Source organism: Crocodylus siamensis, chromosome 7, assembly GCF_052110815.1.
Source record: "Crocodylus siamensis isolate JL-2025a chromosome 7, ASM5211081v1, whole genome shotgun sequence".
NCBI classification, from domain to species: Eukaryota; Metazoa; Chordata; order Crocodylia; family Crocodylidae; genus Crocodylus; species Crocodylus siamensis.
In genome coordinates, this window is record NC_143401.1 from 77,802,372 (window position 1) to 77,822,644 (window position 20,273).

Sequence of the window (20,273 nt, forward strand, 5' to 3'; positions counted from 1 at the left end):
GGCCTGCACAAGCACTGCCACCCAGTGGCACACAGCTCCAGCTGCACATGGCAGCAAGAAGTGCAGCCAGGCTGGCCTATCACAGGGGGCTCCCTGCGGCACATGTACAGCTGCTGGCACTCACGTGCCACCAGGGGAAGCCCTGTGTGATGGAGCCAGCTGCTTTCTCCACCATGTGCGGGGACACCGCCAGAAATGGGGGGGAGCCCCACCTCTGCTTCCATGGTGGCAGTCAGTGGGGAAGGCAGCCAGCTCCTACGCATGGGGCTTCTCCCAGTGGTGTGCGAGTGCCAGGAGCTGCATGTGTGGGAGTGCTGGGAGCTGCACATTTAATCATTGACTAAAGTATATGACTTGGTTTTTTTCTGGTTCAGGGGCATTCAGACCCTTCTCCTAAAAGGAGTACTTCCAGGGGCAAAGGGAGGAACTTCCAATGGCAATGTTCAGGGGTTAGGCACGGTTGGGACTTCTGGTCCCAAGATGGTGACCAGGGAGTGGGGCACCTGTCAAGGGGTGTGTGACAAAAATATCACTATCGGAGTCTCTTCGAGAGTGACTCCGCCCTTCTGTAATGGGCCGACCGCCTGCTTACTCGCCTGCCACACCTTGGTCTTAATTAATTAATTGACTGGTGTAATCAGCGGGAGGCTGCCCATTTTATACACCCCGGTGCCAGGGGGTGCTACCTGCAGCTCCTTCCCTCCCCTACACCGCAGCCCAAGCCTCTCAGATGGAACTTACATGGTTTGATCTAGGCCTTGTTATGCTTTGGCCCTCTCTCCTTTCCTTCCAGGGCTCCTTGCCGCCCCCTTCTCACTCCGGGGGCTCCTCGCCGCCCCCTTCTCACTCCGGGGGCTAGGGTCAAACCACAGCGCCCTTTCTGACACCAGCTCCTATGAGGCCTCCTCCGACCCCTAATAGCCTCAACCAGTCCTCCAGCCAAAACCATAAACGCAAAAACACAAAGCCCCTAGACTATAACATAAAACTAAACCGTCTGGTCAAAACCAACATTCTAGTCCTACAGGGAAAAATACTCCCACTTATGGCAGCAACCCAGGGATGCTCATGCAGTCGATCTTCTCCTTTCTCACTGCACTGGCCGAGCTCCCCCCTCCTTGGCTGCCAGAGGGGAACTGCCCTCCTGGCCTCATGCCTGGGTTTAAGAAGGGTCAAGCCCTGCCCCTTTCTGTCAGCTGGTTCCCTTGGTTGCCCTAGCAACCAGCACCTGTGCTGCCCTGGTGACTGACAGTTGAGCCTCTCCCTTCTCACCACTCGGGGTCTCTCCTAAGCCATTTTCTGCTTGTAGGCGCAGGGTACCTGAGTGCTCTGCGACAGGGTGGGACCACCCTTGTGGCCCTCTACACCTCACCAAAACTCATTAAGTGGACATACAGCTAAAATAATTTCCCACCCCTGGTTTAATGCGATTTCTAGATAGGTTGATGTATGCTCTTGGGGAAGGCTGTAGTTGCCTACTCTGATATTCAGGGTGCTCTTGGCTCAAGAATTGTGCAGGTGGAAAACTGGTGATATTGATTTACTGATGTTCAACTTTAAGTACCATTTGTGGAGATAATCAGTGATAAGTTCCATGCGAGTACATTGTCTTTTCCAGTTCTATCATGTCTACTCCTTGGGCTACTATGGTGACATCATCAGCATACACGTATCACTGAAATGTGATATAAAGAAAGTCTGAGATATATGCATTGAAAAGTACTGGTGCTAGCATTGACCAGTAACAAATATTCAGTTGCCTCTAGGCATCTTAAAATTACACCATCTTGGGCAAGGGTTCTCTCTGAGCTGTGCTATTTAACCTTAAGTTAACTTTTGGGTGTTCATGTGAGATAAAACCACCAATCTGAAGTCCTCCAGCATCCAAAGGAGAACTGCTTCCAGATGGGCTAGCTATCATCCAGGACTCTATGGCTCTGGAATCATAGCTGGAAACATTCAGGCAACAGGTAGGTGAGGATGGGGTGAGTGGGGGTGGGAGTGGAAAAGGAGTGAAGGGTTAGGGGAACCAGGGCACATGGGAAAGGGGTGAGGGGGACAGGATTGGAGGGAGTGGAGAAAGAAGATGGTAGGGGGAGGTGGGGAACAACTACCAGGCTTCTGTCCTCTCTCTCCCCCAAACTTCCCTGACTTGCAAATCACCCCTCTACTCCCAGAATTGCTCCCTTCCCACCCCAATATCTCTCTCTTTTCCTCACTAGTCCCTCCACTGAATCAGCCTGACAGTGGCAAGTACCTGTGGGGTGTTCTGCCTCCTTGTCTGTAGGCATCTCTACAGACCCTACTGCCCAAATCGGTGGGGACTGGAATTGGGTGTGTGGGAGCAGTGAAGGTGCAAGAAGCCTGAGAGCAAGTAGAGAGGGAACTCCTCCCCCTCCCCCCAGGTGCTTCTGCCACCACAGCTCTGGAGCTCACTTGGGTGGCAAGGCAGTGCTCCAGAAGTGGAGGGGCCAACTGGAGGATGGAGGAGGTGATCCAAACAACACTCAGGGGCCATGCTCCTCCCTGGCCTATAATGCGGCTACAGAGGTAATGAGCAGGACAGGTATGAAGCAGACTTGCAGTCCTTATCCATGCCTCTGCCTACCAGCACTTGTGGCAGATCTGAGCAGTGCACATTAGAGAAGGTGTTAACCCCAAACATGTGACTGATCCCCACCACCAATTAACCTGAACACAAACTAACATTCCTTAAAATTAGCACCTGTTAACTCTAATGTGTAATTTCACCCCAAGATATTTATTTAAAGTTTAAATGTCATCTCTCTCTTTGAACTATTGTGAAAGCTTTTTTAGGGAAAAAACTCCTAATTTTTTTTCTCTTTCTTGTTCCCCCAAAATATATTTAAAACAAATTAGCAGTCTGTTAAAATATACTGCCTCTGTGTTTCTGGCAGTTTTCTTTCCAAAATCCTTTATACCCTCTGGATACATTTCCACCAGTCTGACAACTACTAACTATTAAATTGCCAGCTCAGGAATCAGCCAGTCTTTCCTTTTTTATTCCAGTTCTAGTATGACGTAGGAAGGCTGAGAGCTGGCAATCTAACTAAAGATGACAAAGCAAGTTTTCTGAAAGATAAGCATCAGACTGAACTTGTACTCTTAGGCTTAATTTGATGAGCTAAATTAGAATTTACCACTGGTAAACAATACCAAAAAAGTTTGTTCTAATTAATTTGTGGAAAACCGTATTTGTTTTCCCATACTTACGTATATACAGTAAACACATACATCATATATACTATTATTTGCTATGCAGTATATGTATCATATAACAAATATCTATCTCTTCAGAAAAGTTTGAGTAACTTGAAAAGTAATATTATTTTGGCTTGGATTTATCTTTCAATATTTGTTTAGGTTATTTAGACAATTACTGAACTAAAAACTTTAAGATCAAGTTCAACCTCCTTGCAGCCCCTAACAACTACAAAACTATGAAACCTGCTTTTGTTCAGCATTAGACATCATCTGTTGAAATGCTTGTATGCTGTTGACAGTTGTATGCACACACCAGAGAAGTTCTCAAATTACATTATAGTTTGACAAGCAACAGTGTAGTAATACACAGCCTATGTTTCACTGGCAGTTTGAAAGAACCAAAATACAGCAATACGGACAACCTAAGCCTGCAAGCAAACTACAAATGAACAAAATTAACTTCTGAAACATGCATTTCTTGATTATATTATTTTTTCCAGATAGGAGTGTGTGAAAAAGAATAGGAAGAAAGTAGGGTAAAAACACAGATTATATCCAAGATCTTGCCAACAACATTGGGAGTAAATTATCTATTCCATTTTGTAAAATAGTTATAGATTTTTTTTTTATGCTTGAATAAAGTATAAAAGACTCTTGATTTCATTTCACATATAAATGAAGTACCTCTTAACAGGTGGAAGCATCAGTACACTGAATGCTCCCCAGATGAACAGCCAGCCAGCCCTTAAGCTCAAATGCAAGAGAGCAGATGTTTAGCCTACTCCTCGATATTTTATTTTTGTTGGATTTATTTTTTAAACAGAAAATTCATGGTATTTCTTGACCATCTGTGTTGAAAGATGAATAATTTCATCTATCTAGGATGAAGATACAGCACTTTCAGCAGAAACCATCTCCATAACGTCTCACCAATGCAACTTAAAGCTATTCTGGAGAAAGAATACACAGAAATAAAAAGCATCATTCTTCCTTGACATATTCTATCCTTTGTTTAACCTGAGACTGCCAACAGGAAAACACATTAATCCAACGGTGGCAGTGGTTTTAGTGATGTAGACATCTGTTCATCAGAAGTAGCCCTGAGACCACCAAATTCATTTTATAAAGGCAACTAAATCTCCATGACTATTCCTGTTGACTCAAATGAATGTGTCACAAGCTACACAATCCCTACTGACACCCCATCAGGAAAACCAACAGAGAGGCCAAAGATTAAATAATCCCTCTAGGACAGAAGTGTGACATGTGAATAGAATCATGATGTAGGGAAACTGGCACTAGCACTGATAAAACTGCATCTCTTCTTAAGAAAATAGACTTCCAATTCCAGCACAGCAAGCTGTATGCAAGAGCTAAAAAAAAAAGTTAAAATGTTTTTCTTACCTGTTCGCAGCCAATATGGCTGAAGCCGTTACATAAAAATGAGAATAAAAAAAAAAGTTTCAAAATATACATAGGAACAGATAATGCGGGGGCGTGGGGGGGGGGCACCCCCAACATACCAATTACAAAGTCTAGGTTAGCAGATCAGTAAACTCTTAATCCTGGGGTGGGGGGAAAGAAAGAAACCAAGGTCCAAATCTGTCCCAGACCACAAAGTGAAAGCAAATATGGTGATCTTCCAGTTACTACTTCTAAAACACACATGAAAACCACCCAGCCACTTAACCATGTAACAGCTTAACTGATTACATCTGCCTAAGAGTCCTATTACTGAGACAGAAACAGTTACAAGTTTAGACTGAATTTAATTGACAGCCTTCAGGAATGAAGCAAGTGTAGTACTATAATTGCTCTATGATGAACATTATGACGCAATAAAACTTTGATTAAAACTCATCATGTTTGGTCCTCACTCATATATAGACAGAGAATTCTATCAAAAGAGAATATCAATATATCAAATACCTTAAAGTAAACATAATTTTAAAATGTTTTAAATAGAACCAATCTAAATCATTTTGCAATAACAATGGCAAAATCCTTAGAAATGTTTTTTTTTCCCCTCACAGTTGTTATTTTGGTTCAACTTTATTTGCCAGGGAATTTAAACAAGAACACATTTAGTGACAGGTGTTCAGTGCTGTGTTTAGAACTCTCTGTCAGATAAAGAAATTATTTAAGGTAAAAAACTATGCTAACATAAATTTAACTAGCTAGGACTCTAATGTGGTCTAATATGAAGGAGCAGTGTTAAATTGATATCTAGAAAGTAGTATGAAGAAATATACAATAAGATCTTTGTGCTGCAAAGTTAAGCAGTAAATTCAAAAGGTTAATATATTCTGAGTAGCTGTTTGGATGCTCAGAGAGTATAAAATACTGGTAAGTTTTTGCAGGGCCTAGACCTAAATATCTACTCTCTGCAACCATTCCGTCTCCAACTGTGATCTCATTAGAGTTCATAAGCTAGCAAAAGCTGCCTCTGGTCAATTCTGGGATGAGACCCCCCCCTCCAGAGAAAACAACGGATATTAGCATAAACATATCTCTCAGTCAACAACTAAACACTGCTATGAGCATGGCTACAGAAAGCACCGTGGCATTTGTATTCAGGTAAAGCCCTCCCAACTGGGTTATTAATTTCATATGCTTTTTTTTTTCCTATGGGAGTCCTTACCAAATTCCAATTGGAATGGAGTTTGTTTTACAGATCATTCAGTTCTGTAAATCTATCACTCAATTTCCTTCCCCTCTCTGTTATTTGGCAGTGCTGTTTACTGCGTAACAGATGCTGCACTGGACTTCAATGTAACAGTCGAAGGGATAGTAACATTACTAGTGCTTCAACAGTCATTTCTCCTTGCATCTCATATTCTACAGCACTCAATCATCCTATACTGAGGCTACAGTGCTTTGCCATGTCTCATCAGCAAACATCAGATAAACACCATTTGAACATATTGGTAACACCAGCTGATTACAAAGTCCTACAGGAAATCAATTACATTCTATAACTTTGATTCTTGATTAACAAATTGTTTTGTTAAACCAACCAATGTTGTCTTTAATTAAATTTTACAACCCTAATGTATAGAGAAGTCTCTAAATAGAATATCAACTGTTAAGAGACCAACAAAGAACAATATCAACAATACTGTACAGAATATGGAGCTTTACTTTATCTGCTTCAACACTATGGGTGGTAACAGCATGAGCATCTGGGCTATTAAAACTTAAGTATAGACAGATAGAGAATTCCTCGGAAGTAAACCTGTATACTTCACAAAACACAGGAAAGGCCTGGAGGCGTAAGAGAAAAAACAAAGATATGATACACCAAGGCCTTGGTATGCCACAATAATATATACAAATATACAAATGGTGAATAATTAATATTCTAACATGGCTGTGTGCAATCTGTATACATGTGAAAAGGAAGCATTATTCAATGGCTAGATACATTTTCAAAGGCTCCCCCCTTTAGCCTCCCTCCCTATATCTACAAGTACATCAGTATATACAAACACACAACAATATTCCAGTGTACAAATCGTATCTGTAAGCACTGTGTACATGCTAGGTGTAAGATTTTCCATGCAGGGAAACAGATGTGCTAGCAAATACTCTGGAACACTTGAAAGAGGTCTTTTGAAAATTTGTCCCAGGCTACCTGTCGACAGCAGCAGGAAACCTACAGTAGATTAGCTGCTTTGAGATGTTAGAAATGAAACAAAAACAAAAATGTCACTTTACTTTTAAACTCGGCACACTCCTGCACCAAGCCCAGCACATGCCTAGAAGAGGCACAGCATTAGTTAGACCTGGCTCATCCAACCTCTGTATAAAGTGGGTGCTTTAGTGGGGGCTTTTTTGGCACTTTTATATAATAGCTAATTCAATCAACTTTAAATAAAGGTGCCAAAAAGTCCCGCTGAAGTGCCTGATCTATCCAGATGCTGCAGAGTCAGGTCGAACAAATGGACTCCTTCCCATAAGGTGCATTTTTTCCCTGTTTTATTTTAGCGTTTGTAAGCAGCCATTATGAACTAGCACCCTCCACTGAATGTTTGTGTAAAGGCGCTGGTGAAGAAAGGATAATTCTTCTACAAGGCAGGCTTATTACACACCATATGAATGTGGACAAATGTATAAATGTTTGTTTGTTTGGACCAAGGAGCATTGTTTTATTTTGTAAGGACTGGCTAAGGGGCTCCTAAGGGGACAAAGCCCGCATGCAAGGCAGCAGGCACATCAACCCGCTGACAAAGGGGCAAGGTTCAAGTGTCTTTTCTTCCCTTGCACTGCTATAGAAGCATGCGGACACATGAGTTGCATCCCAACAGTTTACAGTTTCATAGTTTGTAGGGTTGGAAGGGACCTGAACAGATCATCAAGTCCAACCCCCTGCCATGGCAGGAAAGAATACTGGGGTCAAATGACCCCAGCAAGGTGTACATCTAGCCTCCTCTTAAAGACCCCCCAGGGTAGGAGCAAGCACCACTTCTCTTGGAAGTTGGTTCCAGATCCTAGCTGCCCTGACCGTGAAGTAGTGCGTCCTGACGTCTAGTCTGAATCTACCCTCTGCCAGCTTGTGACTGTTATTTCTAGTTACTCCTGGTAGTGCTTAGGGGAACAGGGACTCCCCCAGTGCCTGCTGGTCCCCTCTGACTAGTTTGTAACAGGCCACCAGGTCCCCCCTCAGCCTTCTCTTGTGGGGGCTGAACAGGTTCAGGTCCCGTAGCCTCTCCTTGTAGGGCCTGCCCTGCTGTCTGTGGATCATGCGAGTGGCCTCCTCTGGACCCTCTCCATGTTGTCCACATCCCTCCTGAAGTGCGGCACCCAGAACTCGACACAGTACTCCAACTGCAGCCTAACCAGTGTCGCATAGAGGGGGAGTATCACCTCCTTGAACCTGTCTGAGATGCATCTGTGGATGCATGACAAGTTGCGATTAGCCTTCCTGACCGCATCCCCACTGTCGGCCCATGTTCATCTTGGCAACAATAATGACACCAAGATCCTTTTCTGCCTCTGTGCTGATGAGAAGGAAGTTCCCCAGCCTGTAGGTGTGCTGCTGGTTCTTCCTCCCCAGGTGCAGTACCTTGCACTTGTCAGTGTTGAAACCCATCGTGTTCTCATCTGCCCACCCCTGTCGTCTGTCCAGATCCAACTGCAGCCTATTCCTTCCTTCTAGCATGCCCACTTCACCCCACATCCTAGTGATATCTGAAAATGTGAACAGGGTGCATTTTACCCCTTTGTCCAAGTCGCTGATGAAGATGTTGAACAGTGCGGGCCCAAGGACCGAGCCCTGCAGAACCCCACTGCCCATATCCCTCCAGGTCAAATAAGACTTGTCCACCACCACTCTATGGGTGCACTCCTCTAGACAGTTACTGACCCATCTAACCGTGTAGGCATCAGCACCACCGTCTCCTAGTTTTTTTTTTAATGAGAATGGGGTGAGAGACCATGTCAAAGGCCTTCCTAAAGTCCAGAAAGACTATATCCACCATGACACCTGCATCCACGGATTTTGTGACCCGGTCATAGAAAGCTACCAGGTTCGTCTGACAGGACCTGCCTCTAATGAAACCATGTTGGTTGCCCCAAAGCACAGTCTACCCTGCTGGCCCCTTCTGGACATGCACCAGGATAATTTTCTCAAAAACCTTCCCCAGGACTGAGGTAAGACTAACGGGCCTATAGTTTCCTGGGTCCTCCTTCCTCCCTTTGGAGGGAACCACATTGGCCCTTTTCCAGTCCTCTGGCACATCGCCAGAGCAGCATGAGTACTCAAAGCCATGCCAGAGTTTCCGCATTAACCTTTGCTAGTTCCCTCAGCACTGGGATGGAGATCCTAAGAACGTGCTGATTTAAATATGTCCAGTCCTTCCAGAAGTTCCCTGACTAGGTCCTCGCTGACCCTAGGCCCGGGTGCGCCTCCCACTGGGCCTACAGGGGTCCCAGTGGGGGGGATGAACAGGTGCCTACTCAGAAAAATGGAGGCAAAGAAATTGATAAATAGGTTAACTGCTGTCTGGTGTGACGAACAGATTTCCTAGCATTTCTCGCAGAGGCCCCATGTTACCTGGTACCTTCTTTTTACCTCCTATGTATTTAAAAAAGGACTTCTTGTTCTCCTTGACCTAGGTAGCTAGTCCCAGTTCCATCTCTGCTTTGGCCTTCCTGACCGCCCCGCTACAGTCCCAAGCAACAGACGTATAGTCCTCTCTAGTGATGGCCCCTCTCTTCCAATGGGTGTATGCCTCTTTTTTAGCTTGGAGACATTTCAGATGCTTTCGGTGAGCCATGGGGGCCTTTTTACCCTCTTGCTCCCTTTGATTTGTGTAGGGATTACTTCCCTTTGGGCTTGGAGAATCATCTCCTTAAGGCAAGACCACTGTTCTTGGACACCCAACTCTCCCCCCACCCAGGACCTCAGAGTCTCCCCCACTAATCTCCTTACCTCACTGAAATCCACCCTTCTGAAATCCAGAGCTGCTCCCTTGCTACAGACCTTGGTCACCTTGCGCTGGAAGGTGAATTCCAGCAGGAGAAGATCGCTGTCGCTCAGGTGGTCGAGCACCTGCAGCCCCCTCACCAAGTTATCGCCCATGGCCAAGACCAGATCCAACAAGGTGTCTCCCCTGGTGGGGCTGTGCACCTCCTGGGTTAGATGGAGGTCCTGTCCCTCAGCTAGGAACCTACATGAGCAGTAAGATCTGGCTGACTGCTCCTCCCAGCAGATGTTTGGAAAGTTTAGCTTGCCTGTGATGACAACATCCTTTGACCTAACTGCCTCCATGAGCTGACTTAAGAATTCCTGGTCTAGCTCTTCCCCTTGGTTGGGTGGTCTATAGTAGACCCCCACCGTTAAGTCCCTTTCTCCCCGACCTCCTTGTATTCTAACCCAGAGCACTTTGGTTTGCCCCTCCTCTGACCCAGTGCTACTCACTGAGGATATGTATTGCTCCTTGACATAGAGCACCATACCCCCCCCCCTTTCCTCCCTGTCCTATCTCTTCTGTACAGCCTATAATTCTTGATGTTCACCACCAAGTCATGCGTTGGGTCCTACCACATTTCAGTGAGCCCCACTATGTCTGGGTTGGTGTTAGCTAGCAGGAGGGCAAGTATAATGGTGTCCTTTGAAAATGAGATCGCTGTTGTCTGTCTATACCCTTAAAATGTTTAACTGTCTTACAAAACGAAAAGGTTAGATAGGGAAAATACTTTTAAAAATATAGTTGCTTATTGTTGGAGGCCCCACCTCACTGTAAGAGGACAAATCAAAAGAGCTCAATCCATTTCAGAATCCCACATAAAGATAATGGAATTCAGTTTAAATACTGGCATTCTGGTTAATTTTAAGGAAAGGAGTTTAACTTAAAAACAGAGGTGAACAAGTTTCTTGGGGAGTCAAGTCCTCAAAGCATGTAAACAACACTTTTGCAGACTAGTACATCAGGAAAAAAATATACCACTTGCCTGAAGCCCATGGCACTCTCCTATATCTACAGTGTAAATTCAGTTTAGACATCAGTCTAGCTGTTACTTAGGCTTGTATTTTAATGACAAAAGCCATCATCCAGGATGGCAGATTCAGAATACTGCTAATTTTCTGAACCAGGAACTATGCATTTGACACCTCTAACCACAAGAAAGAAACAAACAAAAATCCCCCTAGGGTTGCTATTTTGCTACTATTTTTCTGCCATGATAGTTTACAGACCAAAAGCAAAATCAAAACTAAAGCTCCATCCAAATCAATGTTCATAAGATACTAAATTCTGCCATTTGGGAAGGCAACACAACCATCTTCATTATAACTCGGGGAAATACAATTCACAGCCAGTAACATCTGCACCAATTGAAAATGGAATTGATGGGCATCAAAAAGAACCCAGTGCAGTCCTGTCTTGTGCTGTCTTAGAATGATGATGAATGAAGGAATAAGTCAGCAGACTGGAGTTCCCAGATGCGGGAGTGCACCATGTGCTTCCCCAGTGGGGAAACCTGTCAGGTGATTGGGGTTCCCAGCCGTGCGAACACACCATGCACTTTTCCAGATGGGAGCCCCATAAGTTGATCAGAGCTCCCTCCCAGCAGAGTGCAGGGAGCCAAACACTACTTGTCAGTGCAGAGGGATCCTGGGATCATGATTCTGGGCTCCCCCTCCACTGGCACAATGGAATCTGATGCTCAGTCCCCACAACTGTGCCTGCTACTATGTATGTGTGCCATGGCAGGAAGTGCAATTGTTAGCATCCTGCATCAGTTCCCAATGCACATCTAATTTAATGTCTGTCAAGGGCCTTAAACATCTACAGCACAGTCCTGAAAGTAACTGGAGATTATCAACCAGGGATACATTTAAAAACACACCAAAAAACAAAACAAAACAAACAAACAAACAAACAAAAAAATCAAACGAACTTTACCTCCTCCTCATTATTTAACACAGAAAAGGGTCCTTATTTAAAGTAGTGGAGTTTTTGGTTACATCAGCACAAAAGTATTATATCCATAACCAATAAACATAATCCAAGGATGGATGAATCCGTTTTAATCAAATTTATTAACCATAAAATTCATTCTTGAGAGCAGATTTAATATGCCAAGACTCAAGTTACAGTGGATTTTTATGGCAGAAGTCTGAAACCCTAAGACAGGCTTTATAAGATAAACTGACAACTTTATAGCCATGGTAGCTAACAGTAAGCACAGAAGAGATTTCTCCAGGCAACTAGGAAATAAGCTGGTTTTTTCCTTGCACTTGCATCACAGAACACATAAATGTGTGGGAGACATTTAGTAAATGTCACTAATGTAAAATATTACACTGAATACTGTTAAATAATAATTAAATACTTAAACTGAGTACTGTAATGATCAAGCAGAAAACATGATTCGAAAGATTCACAGCCTGTCATTTCATTACCAAGCTGAGAGGGTCAGCTTTTAAAATACATGCCCTTTCAATTAGAATGTAGGGAAACGTATTATCTACCTTCTGTTAACATCATCAGAAATCCAGTTATGGCACAATCTCAAACAAGCACACAACAGACATTGATTTCTGAGATGCATAGCATATAAACCTATCTACCTCAATAGGAACAGTAGTGAAAATTCTGAATTATCATCATTATTATCAAATGATAGATGATAGTGATAATTCAATCATTTAATTTCTTCCCCCTACCAATCTATTCCAAAACTGTTGGTCTTGTGTATGCTTTTTAAAAAAATGGTACCCTCCCTTAATTTGTGCTGGACTCCATGAGCAATGTTTTATTGCCTCTTTTTCAATAACAGGTCTACTGCAATCTCTAGAGCCAATTTTTCAAATAATTATTTGCATCACAGAAAAAAAAAATCTGGCTGTTGCATTGTGTGTGTGACTGTTTCTAAGCAACACTGTTGTTTCAGATCAAACATGAAACAGTCATCTCAGTAAGGTTCAGCGCTTTTTCTCTGTACTTACTTATTCTGCATCATGTTCATTATAACCCAGTCGAAAGGATAGACATTCTTCCCAATGAGATTCTTGAACATGATAAATGTTTCCATCAGAAAATCCTAAAATAAGAAGGAAAACATTTGAAAAAGGCAACTCTTTTAGATCAAAAATGATACCAAGTGCTGATGAAAACTCACTTGATTAATGACTAGATTCAGAAAGGTATCTCTTGCTTTGTCAAATTAAAAACATAAACTACTGTTAAAGTGTACTACATATGAATACAAGGGAAATTATAATATTATGCTATTTTAGAAAAGACCTACAACAAGAATATCTATTTCCTAAATAGTAATGTATTGTAATCAACCAAATATGTTATTCAGTGAAAAAGAACAAATTATAATTCTATCAAGTACTGTATAACTTTTCTAGAGAGATTTCAGTTTTCATTAAATAAGGCATACCCTGGATTAACTGGATTTCTTAACACAAACAGCATATCAAACTAGTCAAAGAAAAATATAAATGTAGCAATGACGACATCTTTCCTTTTTAATACAAGTATTAATTAAACAAACTATTTGTATGATTAAAGAGGGGAAAAGGTTACTAACTTAACTGACTCAGGATCCAGTTTACACTGGAAAACATTCAGTGGTTTCAGAAGCTGGATTTTTAAGCACTGGAAACATTCAAATCAGGATTGGATGTTCATCCAAAAGATATTCTCTAGTTGGGGAATTATTTTAAGGAAAACTTATGACCTGTGTTAAACAATAGGTCAGACTAGATCAGGGGTAAGTAACCCCCACCACATTTTCCTTCACATGCACACCTCGGGGTAGATGGCAGGAAGGGGCCAGGGCTGCACTGCCACTCATGGCTCCCCCACCATCTGCCCTTGGCAAACCAACATCTTACAAGTCAAGTTTGCAAGTGTTTTTGGCACTCTGACCAAAAATGTTGCTGACTCCTGGACTAGATTATCACAATGGTTCCTTTCTGGCCACCATTAACTTCCTAAGGTAAGCCTAAATTGTTCCTGCAAGTTAAGAGCTGATCGAGCACAAAATAAGGTTGATCGAATAAGGAACAATGTTGTAAACATTATGGTGTCATTACGGGGAGCATTAGGGGAGCTGCAGATTCGTAGTCGCTTTGGGGACAGCGACCACCAATCAATTAAATTCACCATATGGCATAGGTTGGATAAGATAACTAGTAGGGTGGAAGTGCTGGATTTTAGGAGGGCTAACTTCAGCATGCTTCAAATTCTAGTCAATAATGCACCACAATAGAAGAGTATTGACGAGATGGGAGTCCAGGAGGTCATTCCTAAAAGAAGTGATCTTTTGGGCACAGAGGGAGACCATTCCAGTATGAGGGAAAAGAGGGAAAGGAGCCAAAAAACTTCCTTGGCTAAACAGGAAAATCCAGGGGAGCCTAAGGGCAAAAAAGAAGCCATAAAAGCAGTGGAAGCAGGGGGAAGCTACCAAGGAGAAACATACCTACTTGGCCCGCACTTGCAGGGAGGCCATTAGAAAGGGCAAAACAACAACAGAGCCGAGGCCGGCAACACAAATTAAAGACAACAAAAGGTCTTTTTTTTACGTATGTAAGGATTAAAATGAAAGCGCAGGGAAGCATAGGACCCCTACTGAACACGGAGGAGCAATTAGTGACACAGAGGGGGGACAAGGCTGAGCTATTCAATGAATTTTTTGCCTCAGTGTTCCTGAACAGAGCTCAAGATGGGTCTCCTAATGGGTTCTTAGATGGGCATCAGAGGGACAGCAGCCTACCAACTGTTGACGCTGACTTGGTGCAGAGTCATTTGCATGGACTGGATGTGTTCAAGTCAGCAGGCCAGGATGAGCTGCATCCAAGGGTGCTGAAGGAATTGGCCGGTGTCATAGCAGAACCACTGGCATGGCTGTTTGAGTGCTCATGGTGCTTGGGTCAGGTACCTGAGGACTGGAAAAGGGCCAATGTGGTTCCTATTTTCAAGAAGGGGAGGAAGGGGGATCCAAGTAATTATAGGCCAGACAGTCTCACTTCCATCCTTGGAAAGGTCTTTGAAAAGATTATGAAGAATCATATCTGTGGGAGTCTAGCCAGAAAAATAATGCAGCAGGACAACCAGCATGGATTCGTAACAAGTAGATCATGCCTGACCAATCTGGTTTTGTTTTATGACAAGGTCACAAAATGCTTAGACAGGAGTACAGGTGGATGTCATTTTCTTGGATTTTAGCAAGGCCTTCAATATGGTATCTCATCCCATTCTCATAAATAAATTAAGAGGCTGTGATATAGATGTTTACACATACCAGTGGGTGGCAAATTGGCTTAGCGGTCATACCCAGAGAGTGGTAGTAGACAAGTCGGTATCAACCTGGAAAGATGTTAGTACTGGGGTCTTGCAGGGTTTGCTCCTTAGACCTGTACTCTTCAATATCTTCATCAGTGACTTGGATGTGGGTGTGAAGTGTACTCTGTCTAAGTTTGCAGATGATATTAAATTGTGGGGTGAAGTGCACACTCTGGAGGGCAGGGAATGAGTGCAGGCAGACCTGGACAGGTTAGAAAAGTGGGCAGTACACAACAGGATGCAGTACAACAAGGACAAGGGCAGAGTCCAGCACCTATGGTGCAAAAATATCTTACTGGCTGGGAAGTGACCCTCTCAGCAGCACAGAAGTGGAAAGGGATCTCAGAGTCATAGTGGACTCCAAGATGAACATGATCATCAGCAAAGCTAACTGCACTTGATCATGCATTAGCAGATGCATAAGAAATAGATCCAAGGAGGTGATACTTTCCCTCTTTGCGGCATTGGTCAGACAGTGTTTGGAGTACTGCGCCCAGTTTTGGGCACCATATTTCAAGAAGAATGTTGATAGACTCAAGAAGGTCCAGAGGAGGGCCACTCGTATGGTTAGGGGCTTACAGGACAAGCCCTATGAGGAGAGACTGAGGGACCTGGACCTCTTCAGCCTCCACAAGAGAAAGCTGAGAGGTGATCTTGTGCCGCTTACAAATTTATTAGGGGGAAGCAGCAAGGGATGCTCTGTTCACCAGGGCACCTCTTGGGGTAACAAGGAACCCCAAGGAACAATGGTTACAAACTGACAGAGAGCAGATTTAGGCTAGATATCAGGAAAAACTTTACGGTAAGGGTGGCCAAAATTTGGAATGGGCTTCCAAGGGAGGTAGTGCTGTCTCCTACCCTGGGGATCTTTAAGAGAAGACTGGATAGGCATCTGCCTGGGGTCATCTGACCCCAGCACTCTTTCCTGCCTAGGCAGGGAGTCAGACTAGATGATCTGTTGAGGTCCCTTCCAACCTTAGCATCTATGAATCTATGAGTCTCAGAAATATGTGAAAAGTAAGGTGAGCTTTTTTTTTTTTTTTGACCCATGTACGTGGTTGGGATAGACTTAGGTAAGTTTTGGCATTCAATGCAGTAGACACCTGAAGAAGAATGCATTTACTTCAAAACCTCCATTTACCTACCAAAACCCTTGCCTCTTGATCGAATAAGGCAGTTTGTTACTTTAATTAGACAGCAGAATTGTTTTGCAATTTATAATGCAAAGCTTAATGTAAATTTATCATGGAAAGTTTAATTTGGGGTACTGTAACACCATATTTTTCATATTGATGTAACAAAACCGCAGAATATGGGAAAGCTCTTCTTCCAAGTCAGTGCATTCCCACCCAGCCCTATTGCACTTCTTATTTCTCACATAGTTGTCTTAGCTATCCCAGGACAGTACTAGGACATTTTTCCTGAGCTGGGGTTTACAGGGACCATATACAAAACACAAAGTTCAAAATGTTAAATTTCTACAAAAAAGGGGGGAAATGCTATGCATCTGTCTCTTTATCCAAGACATTGTCCCCCATCCAGCCTTTTATCTGAAGGCTTACAAGATTTTGTACCATGGTTAAGGTTCATCTTTCTGATTCACTGTCCTAGTAAATATTTACCCTGACTGATAAGTTCACTATTGGCATGAGTCAGGGACTTCCATATACCCCAGGGAAGGGTTATTACCTTACAGAATAATTGAAGAAATGCATATTTTGTGGATACACAATATCTCTCTGGATTTTGTCAGAGTACAGCTATTAGCTAGCCAAGAAAGATCTTATCCAAGAAGAGTCCCTAAGCATGCACATTTAGTATACACTGAGGTAGGAGCTGGAGAAACGGATGATTGGCTTAAGATGCCTAATGCAGCATTCTGCAGCTATCAAAGGGGGATAGTTTTTGGTTTTGGTTTTTTTATTCAATCTGCTGAATCATATTTAAGTGTAGTGGCTGAATCATTTTTAAGTACAGCTAAAGAGGCCTATCAGCATCCACAGAAAATATGTTTTACAGAACAGCCACTAGAATAATGAAATAATTACCATGTAATCCTTCCCCAAAATCATCCCCCTTGAATGCATCCGCGAAAGACGACATTTTGACACTAAAAGAATTGAGTTAAAATTTGGAACTGCTAGTGGCTAATGAGATGCTACTGTTGCATAAGGCAAAATGCATTCCAGGCACGTACCTCTGTAGCTCAGTAAAATGTATTTGCACTTTAGTGATCAAACTGCAAACTGCTAATTTTTCATATAGTCTTTGTCAAAGAGCTACACACTTTTAATGACCATGTTGCATATTTTGCTGATTAAGCATCATGTAATATTTCTTTCATTTAAGTGCAGTTTTTTCCTACTGCATGAGGTGGTTGATTTCTTTCCTGACCTTACTTCATAGCCTTATAATTGAGATTTCAATGGGAGTTGTACCCATATGAATGAAAGTAGATTTGGGTCCATAGAGTTTGTCTTTGTGAACATTTTATGAAGGCAGATGCATTCTTTCCTGATTTTTTAAAGCAGATTCCATTTCATACTTTATTAGCTGTGCTGCATGCTTCGGCTGTTCAGTTTTTACACACTTAACTGATCAAGCTGCATGCAGTGGCAGATGAATTTTCATGCACTTTGCTGATCTACTTGCATACTTTACTGACCATGAAGGTGGTGTAATGTATGATTTGTACTAATTGATTGAATCAGCCATACTTTTTTTATCTACTGACATTTACACGTTAATAGCCCTACTTTCACAGGCATCAGACTATACCACTTCTTGAATGAAGATTTTGAAATACAACCCTTCTGTATATACAGTACTTAAATTAATGCTCTCCTGGCAGTTTATACTTCCCAAGGAGATGATTTTGTACCGGTTCAGCTTGTATTCTGACCAACAATCCAGATTTTTAAAATAATAGTTCATACAGTTTCTTCTGAGACTTAAGGAAAGACACCTTCCCCAGTTCTCTGAACCAGTGCAAAACTGTTCCAACTGTAACCAAAGGATAATGAAGCAAAGTAAAGCAGCAAGTTATGCAAACCCTGACCTTACTTCACCTAAGATACCTAATTAATATGCCACTGGGCATAGGAAGTTCTGCAGCCCTCAAGATGGCACCAATGAGCTTCACGTTTATGACAAGGAGGAGGCAACAGGAAACACTCCCAGACAGATGGTTCTTCTCAACAACTGACCTTTCATTTAGCTAAGGAGAAAGGGACTCTCTGTCTCATAGTTCGGGTGAGTGGTAACACAAAAGGAACTCTCTTTCTACAGCTCACATCCCTAAACACTATGACCTGTGTATCTCAGACTACTGTTCTCATCCCTGTGATTTTCAAAAAGTTCTCCAGTAAATCCCCAGGCGTAATAAAATAATTTGAAACCACCTACAAAACACAAGATGCATGGGAAATCAATGAAAGGAGGATTTTAGATGACAGACAACTACCTTCTCCAGCATCCTGTATGACAAAATGAATCAGCAGCTCCTAATGCTATATACTGACACCCCAAGCTTCCCCAGGGCTCTGTTCTAGCAAGCAGATGGCACGTGGGCTCCACACCTGCCAACTTATAAGGACGAGAAGCTTGAAGAGAAAACAGATGTGCTTAGACCTTTAAAAAAAAGCAATGTTTTCCCCTTCCCTGCATGACTAGAAAAAATAAAATCTTGAAGTTTTAGGGAAGGTTTCAAAGTAACAAGCAGAGATTAATAGATTTATAGAGTAATAGATTTCTGGTGTGCATTCTATGTCCTTAGGCCAACACTACTGCAACCTACACCCCTGTAGAGCTTTTTGCATTTGCTCATTTAAAGCTTCCCAGCAAGGCAAGTTACCTTGCACTGAGCTCCATTCCACTGTGTGTCTACACTATTCGTGATGCTTGAGCTAGATCAGGTAACCCTAAACTGCACTGAATTATGCTGTGAGCTTCACCCTCAGATAACAATGGTTATCCAAAAAGCAGCTATAAGAGACATCTCTCACTCCCAGTAGTCCTGGGTTTCAAGTGAAGTATTTTAAATGAACCTAACAGATAATTACACTGCCTGGAATGGAACTGTAGATGTGATGTTGAATTCTCCAGACAATAAGATTTAAATAGGCTAAAGGGGGGGAAAAAAAAATCAAGTTATGGTACACAAATCAGTCCCTATACTTTCTTTGAGAAACAAAGCCCCACCTGATTTTCTTTACAGAAAAAATACATTAGTTCCTGATGCATCCTTACGAAACCCAATATGCCTCCAAATGATGGAAAACAGCTAGCAGCTGTTGCCTCCCCAGATTCTTTAAGTAGGCTCCCCAAACAGAGAAAAAGAGACATGGGGTAGTAGGTTTGCATCCAAAGTGGACTTGGGAGGCAGAATGAATCTGATCAGAAGCTGATGCTGGGTTTCAAGGAAGAGGAATTCACCAGCAATGAAGGTCAGTGCATGCAACAGGCCTGAGGGAGGCCCTTAAAGACCTCGGTGACGCAGATCATGAGCCATGTAGCTAGGGGATTTTTTAATTACCATGCAAGTCAGCGACTATTAACTGAAATACTCATCTAAAAAAAAAAAAATCACACAGGATTCAGCTGATTGCTTTGATTATTTAAGAAGCAGCTGGTACAATCTTCTCAAACTAGTGGATTCCAAGGAAAATAGTTGTACCCTCCAAAGAAATATTAATAGTCTAAAATACTGTAGAAGGCTATTATAATTCATACAAAGTTCATTTTGAATAACATTTTATACCAGTGACCTATAAAATGGATTATCAGGTATGTAAATAATAAGCTAAGCAGTAGGACTGTGTGAAGCTTCAGTTCCCAATTCGATTCGGTGGAGATTCGGCCCGATTTGGTGGCAAAAATCTCCAAATCTGAATTGACCCTTTAACCTCTCCGAATTGAATAGGAACACTCCGAATCAATTTGCAGAGCTTCGGAAAGATTTGGCAATTCGGACATAAGCCACAGCTTTAAATGTTTTTCTACATACCTCTAGGTAGCAGGCCGCTTGTGAATGCTGCAATACTTGGGCTAATAGAATGTCCCACAGAAGCACAGGGGGCTCCCCAGAGCACTTGGCAGCAGACCCAGAAGTGGACCAGAAGCACTTCTAAGTCCACTTCCAGGTCCACCAGGAAACACGCTGGGGGGCCTCTCCATGCCACCCCCCCCGGCTCGGTGACTGGTGCCTCCTGGGTTCGGGGGGCACCCAGGGTTTCCCTATGGCCA

The 20,273-nt window shown here is 42.8% G+C and overlaps 1 protein-coding gene across 2 annotated transcripts in view; it reads right to left on the bottom strand.

Annotated features, from left to right (window-relative positions):
• DOCK1 (dedicator of cytokinesis 1) overlaps positions 1-20,273 on the bottom strand; it is a 553,358-nt gene that overhangs the window by 235,664 nt on the left and 297,421 nt on the right. For both annotated transcript variants that reach the window (XM_090058391.1, XM_090058392.1), the window contains exon 29: positions 12,680-12,774. In XM_090058391.1, coding sequence (XP_089914517.1) covers positions 12,680-12,774 — 95 coding nt within the window. The remainder of the gene's footprint in view (positions 1-12,679; positions 12,775-20,273) is intronic.